The following is a 7,018-nucleotide window of genomic DNA, read 5'->3' on the forward strand; positions in this document are numbered from 1 at the left end:
TAGATATATGCTATGTTTCCTCCACAGCCCCCAAGATGCTCTCAGATTTCTTCCAAAAGCAGAAATCCATCTCTTTTATGGGATGTGCTGTGCAGTACTTCTTCTTCTCTTGCTTTGGTCTAAGTGAGAGCTGTCTTCTGGCCGCCATGGCTTATGATCGCTATGCTGCCATATGCAGTCCTCTACTTTACACAGTCATCATGTCCCCTGAGCTCTGTCTGCAGATGGTGGTAGGATCTTGTATAACTGGAACGTTTGGCTCCTTTGTCCAACTGTGTGGCTTACTTCAGCTCCATTTCTGTGGGCCAAATGTCATTAAACACTTCTTCTGTGACTTGCCCCAACTGATGATGCTATCTTGCTCTGACACCTTTCTCTTACAAGTTTTAACATCTGTGCTTGCATCCATCTATGGACTGAGTGCTGTCCTTGTTGTCATAATATCTTATGGCTATATCATTGCCACCATTTTGAAGATCACTTCAGCTGAAGGCAGGTCCAAGGCTTTCAACACTTGTGCATCTCACCTGACAACAGTGTCCCTTTTCTTTGGCTCAGCCACTTTTGTATATTTATGCCCCAGCTCTGATGATTCTCTTAGCCAAAGCAAACTGGCTTCTGTTGTGTACACTGTGATGACTCCCATGTTAAATCCATTGATCTATAGTCTGAGAAACAAGGAAATCAAAGATGCTCTGAACAAATGGAAGAAGAGAATTTTCTCTTGACATTTTCTTGATATTTTATTCCAATACAAGTAATAAAAAGCATGAATATAGGGTTCTTAAAATACATAGTTTAGTGCCAATACAAGATTGCTGGAAAATATTAGCTGAGTCTGGCTAGACTTTTATCTGTTAATTAACAATAATTAATAATGTATGTTAATGGAAGTTTTAATGCAGAATATTTCTTTTCATTTTTCAAAAAAATAATATTTTATTGCATTTTTGGTGAAAGTATACACAGAATATTGGTTCCCATTTGATAATTTCCACACAAATTGTTAAAGTGTCATGAGTTACACTTCCTGCAATATGTCCATATTCTTCTAACTTGTGATCTGTTTGTTCTATTTTTAGTACTTTACTCTGATTTCCCTCTCCCATTATTGTCTCATCTTTATTTTGGGCTCCTGATATTATTGATTATAAGTTGACTTTTAGTATCCAGGATATAAGACATAAATGAGAGTATGAAAAATGGGACCAATAACTCCTCTAGTATATGTGTTTCTATGCATCAATGCTTGCTTTCCATACTCATCCTGAAGAGGATCATACTTCTTCATGTCTTTGAATTTAGTCTTGGTCTTGTGACCTTTTCTGGCAAATGAAACATAAATGGGCATGGCACATGTCACTTCCAGACAGAAGCTTTACAAAGGTCCTTTTGACCTACTCATATCCTAATGATACCCTTGGTGGATGACCCATGGTAAGGATACCATCAACTGACCCAAGATGAATATGAGTGCTCTCAAGAAATAAAGCTTTGTTTTGGATTGGTTGTCAATATAGCATAACTGAGTCTATCATAACTATTATGGAAATTTGTACAGGTAGCAGTATGCTATTCTAAAAAATGGCAAGGCTACAATCTTTAGAGGTAGACAGTTGATGTGAAAGAATCTGTTATTGCAAGCTAGAAATATAACAATTCTTTTTCTACAATAACCCGTTTGGTACAACGTCACCTGGGATAGCTTGAAAAGGATACTCTATAAGTAATGATATGAAGTAAATTTTAAATTAGATGAAAAATGGGAACCAGAATATGGCTAAAGTTGGATGCATTTAACAAGATTATACAAGAGGTGAACCACAAAATAATTAATCGGTTTAAACATAAGAATGAAACAGAATAGAAAGAGTCAATAAATATGGAGACGTTCAGAGTTAGAACATAAAACTTGTTCTCATTCCTGACCTTCTAGTCCTCCTAAACATTAGAAGGACTCTGAGCAAAACAGGTTAATTAATTTCAGCATTGCAGCAAGGACCAAATCAAGGGTGTGGCTATCCAACCCCATTGTTAATAGATCTAAATATTTGAAGGTCTTGTTTAATAAATATTTTCAATAGGGCAAAATGATTCATGGAAAGAAAGTTAGGGAGGTAGAAAATGACTCCACCAAGAGTGATGATATCACCATCCACTTGATATCCATGCATGTTTAACATGGTGGTGGTGGTAGTGTGCGGTGGAGTTGGTTCAGACTCATAGCGACCCTGTATAGAGTTTCTGAGGCTGTAAATCTATGGGGGCAGAAAGCCTCACTGCCTCCCGTGGAACAGCTGGTAGTTTTGAACTGCTGACCTTAAGGTTAGCAGCCCTATTTGTAACCACTGCACTAACATGGTTGTTGTTGTTGTTAAGTGCCGTTGAGTCGGTTCCGACTCATAGCGACCCTGTACAGGGTTTCCGAGGCTGTAAATCTTTACGGGAGCAGAAAGCCTCATCTTTCTCCTGTGGAACAGCTGGTAGTTTCGAACTGCTGACCTTGCAGTTCACAGTCCAATTCGTAACCACTACACTACCAGAGCTCCTTACTAACATGGTAGGATAAGAAAAATAACACTGTGACGAATTTTGATCAGTGTTATAGAACAACTGAAGGATAATTCTTTCTCCCTTACTTTTCCTGGAATACACTTTATGCAGATTCAGGGTGGACAATTCTGTGATATCAAGCAACTAGTTGTACATCGCAATGAGCAGCTTGTTTATACAAAATTAGTTTTCCTTCCTTCCCTGTCTTACTCCCCTTTTAGCTCACTCTTGTTCCCTGAGATAATACTCCACATTTATAGAACTTTGCCTTATGATCTGCTTTCTCGAAAAATCAGATTAAAATAGACTAAGAATCATGGTATCGCTTTGATAGCGTAGCGGTTATGAATTGGGCTGCTAACTTCAAGGTCGGCAGTTTGAAACGACCAGCTGTTCCTTGGGAGAAAGATGAGGTTTTCTGCTCCCGTAAAGATTTACAGCCTCAGAAACCCTGTACAGGGTCGTTATGAGTCGGAACCGACTCCACAGTACTTAACAACCACAACAAGAACTCTTGGCATCTAGGTGTATTAAAATTACTGTGGTGACGAGATGAGGTTCCAATGGCTGTGGTTTGAATTGTTGTATCGACAATGATAACTGAAAAGATTCATTGAGTGGACTGACTTTTATTAATGATAATGGAAACATCAATAAAATGAAAACAGCAGGCTCAGGGCAATCAATCACCCACTCAAACTACATTGTAAAAGCTGGCAGACCACGATAGCAGTTTCTAAGGAAACATTCATCTACTGGAACTGCAAGGAAGACTGTGCTGATAATCACATGTAGACTTTAATACTAAGGGTAATAGAGTTTCAAAGGGATCCTGGTGTGGCTCTTCAGAATAATGAGCTGGACTTCAAGGTCAGTTTGAACCACAAGGTCAGCAGTTCAGACCCACCAGCCACTCCTTGGAAACCCTATACAGGGTTGCTATGGGTCAGAACTGACTTGACGACACTTAACAACAGCAACAAGAGCTGCAAATGAAACTGAATATAGTTTTGGCATGTCTTCTATATCAGTATCGGGGTCCTTTAATGAAAGATTGGCACTCCAAAACCAGGTTTTGGAAAGTTGATGATCATGAAATTCTAGATTTTTCTGAAATCTTCAGTAAAAAGATGCTCCTCCCCTTTGAAAAAGAGTTGCTATTTGGTGTCTGCTGTTGTTAAGTGGCATTGAGCAATTTCCAATTGACAGTGACCCTGTATAGGGTTTCCAGGAGTAGCTGGTGAATATGAACTGCCAACCTTGTGATTCAAACTGACCTTGAGGTCAAGTACATATCCTGTGTTTCCACACCCATGCAATAATTTAGCTGCAACAAATGACCTACAGGGTCGTTAAGATAAGCCTTGTCATCTGCACTGTCTCAAGCTTAACAAACAATTGGAACTCCAGCACAGCCCAAGTGGGCCTGCAGGAAGTGAGGGTCTGAGGCCAGTGGGAAATACAGTTGATCTCTGGGTGAAAACACCTTATTTGTTAAATGCTTTGGATTTCAAAGATAATACATATTCATGAGGAATCAATCTTGAAAATGCTACATCAGGACAAATCAGAAAACCAAACTCAATGCCATTAAGCTGATTCCAACTCATAGCAATTCTCTAGAACAGAGCAGAGCTTTCCCCTGAGGGTTGTCAAGGCTACAGAAGTAGCTCTCCTGGACTTGTTTTCATTTTTTTCAGCTTCAGTTTGAATTTGCATATGAGCAATTGATGGTCTGTTCCACAATTTGCCCAAGGCTTGTTTTGACTGATAGTATGGAGCTTTTCCATCGTTTCTTTCTACAGATGTTGTCAATTCTATTTCTGTGTATTCCATCTGGTGAGGTCTATGTGTATAATCATATCTTATGCTGTCTAAAGAAGGTATTTGAAATGAATAAATCATTGATTCTGCAGAAGTCTATCATGCGTTCTTCAGCATCTTTTCTATCACCAAGGCCATATTTTCCAACTACCGATCCTTCCTCTTTGCTCCCAACCTTTTCATTCTAATCACCAGTAATGAGCAATACATCTTGATTGCATGTTTGATCGATTTCAGATTGAAGAAGTTGGTAGATATCTTCTGTTTCATCCTCACTGGCTTTAGTGGTTGGTGCATAAATTTAAATAATAGTGGTACTAACTGGGTTTCCCTGTAGGCGCATGGATATTATCCTATCACAGACAGTGTTGTACCTCATGACTGATATGGATATATTCTTTTTGATAATGAATGCAACACCATTCCTCTTCAATTTGTCATTTCTGGCATGTGGTTGTCAGATTTTAAGTGGCCAATACCAGTCCATTTCAGCTCACTAATGCCTAAGATATCGATGTTTATATGTTCCATTTGACTTTTGACAGTTTCCAATTTTCCTAGATTCATACTTCGTACATTCGATGTTCCGATTATTAATGGATATGAACAGCTGTTTCCATTCATTTTGAGTTGTGCCCCATTAGCAAATGAAAGTCCCAAGGGCTTTACTCCCATGGGTTTTACTCCATTCATGACATCACGATCAACTCTACTTTGAGGAGGCAGCTCTTCTCCAGTCTTGTTTTGGGTGCCTTGCAACCTGAGGGACTCTTTTTTTCTGTCATTATATCTGACAATGTTTCTCTGCTATTCATAAGGTTTTCAGTGGCTAAATATTCAGAAGTAGTTCATTTCTCCTTCTTCCCAGTCTGTCTTCGTCTGAAAACTCATCTGAAACCTGTCCACTATGGGTGACCCTGCTGTAATTTAAAATACCTGTGGCATCGCTTCCAGAATCACAACAACTCACAAGTTACCACAGTAAGACAAAGTGACAGACGAGTGATGGAATGCTATCTATAGTCTGTTATTAGTCACGTAGTCAAATGTCTTTGCATAGATTTAAAAAAAAAAAAAAAAGCACAGGTAAATATATTTCTGGTATCCTCTGCTTCTATTCAAAATCTGTCTCATGCCAGCAGTGACATTCCTCGTTCCATGTCCTCTTCCAACTTCAGCTTGAATTTCTGGAAGCTCCCTGTTGATGAACTGCTTCAATTATTCTTATTATTGTTTTTACTGTTATAATTTTTAATGTATAAAGTCAAGCTCTGTTAGTGATACTATATTCATAACTGGGTCAGTTTCTTAGGTCAGAGTGGTAAATACAATATTCCACATAGGGTAGGCCTATGTTTTTAAAAATGTGCTGTTTTAGATCTTGAACAACCTTTCTGCCCAATTAGATAAGAATCCTTATTATAATGACTTATTCTAATTTTAAAGCACTACAATGTGCTTTAATTAACACTATCTGTCAATCTCCCATTAGACAGGAGATTCTGGAGAATGGGGACTATCATGTTCACTTTACATCTAAGAGCGCATAATAAACACAGGTGCCAAATTTGTTAAATGAGTAATATTTCTATTCAAATGTTACACATTTATTTATAAATAACTATCTCCAAATATTCTAAGCTAGTCAATAATCTTAATTAAAATTCTCAAATGTAAATAAAATTATACCAAGCCTTTGAGTTAGCTCTTGCCAAATCATTTTTAAAAATCAAAGCTTTAAAGCTTTTTATTATAAAATCAGGTTTGTATACATAATAATCTAGTATGTGCTTTAAAAACCTCAGCATATGTTTACTTCACTTTTTAGCTTGACCTTCTAGTAAATCTTTAGCTTCATTGATTTTGGTTGCTATGTAAAGAGATCCTCCCTTGTCTGGGTGATTTAAGAGCATGATTCATTGATGAGCATCTCTTATTTTTCCTTTATTGGCAGTAGGGCTTAAATCCAGGATTAATGCTGCTTCCTGTTTTGTCATTTTGGGTTCAAATCTACCTATGTAATATCTACCACTGAAGGCAGATTTTGGTACACTTTTAAAAATTTGTTTTACTTGAGGTTCCATATGCTTCATGGCTTGCAAAACATAACAGCCTGCAAATCCTGCAGCAGCAATGGTCAGTCCAACTGCGTCCACTGTACTGGCCATGGCTTCAGCGTGGCTACTCTTCCTCCATCAGGGGCACAGCTCATTCCAACCCAGAGGTGGCGGCCACCAGCCCCACGCCTCTACCGGAAAGCAACGTGCTCTCCAGCGACAGATCTGCTTCAATTATTTTTGAATGATCTTCAGCAAAATTTTACTTGCATGTGGTATTAATGATATAGGTCGATGGTTTCCTCATTCTACCCACTGGTAGTCTTTCTTTGGAATGGGCATAAATATGGCTCTCTTCCAATCAGTAACGGTCTTCCACATTTCTTGGCATATACAAGTGAATGCCTCCAGTGTTGTTTCAGTTTGTGGAAACATTTCCATTTGTATTCCATTGATTCTTGGAACTTTGTTTCTTCACTAACGCCATCGGGGCTGCTTGGACTTCTTCCTTGAACACCATCATTTTAGATCACGTAGTACTTCTTGAAATGAATGAGCATCTATCAGCTGTTTATGGCACAGTG

General features: G+C 38.4%; 1 protein-coding gene and 1 pseudogene across 1 annotated transcript in view; one reads left to right on the top strand and one right to left on the bottom strand.

Moving 5' to 3' along the window:
* Nucleotides 1-719, top strand: part of LOC102837568 (olfactory receptor 5AN1-like) — a gene marked incomplete at its 3' end in the record, with an annotated part of 1,897 nt that extends 1,178 nt beyond the window's left edge. The window contains exon 2 of the mRNA XM_006876486.1: nucleotides 4-719. Within this exon, the coding sequence (XP_006876548.1) occupies nucleotides 4-719 (716 nt within the window). The remainder of the gene's footprint in view (nucleotides 1-3) is intronic.
* Nucleotides 720-6,194: 5,475 nt separating this feature from the next.
* On the bottom strand, nucleotides 6,195-6,545 carry LOC102831083 (annotated as a pseudogene).
* Nucleotides 6,546-7,018: the final 473 nt, after the last annotated feature.

Source organism: Chrysochloris asiatica, unplaced genomic scaffold (genome assembly GCF_000296735.1).
Source record: "Chrysochloris asiatica unplaced genomic scaffold, ChrAsi1.0 scaffold00381, whole genome shotgun sequence".
Classification (NCBI taxonomy): Eukaryota; Metazoa; Chordata; class Mammalia; order Afrosoricida; family Chrysochloridae; genus Chrysochloris; species Chrysochloris asiatica.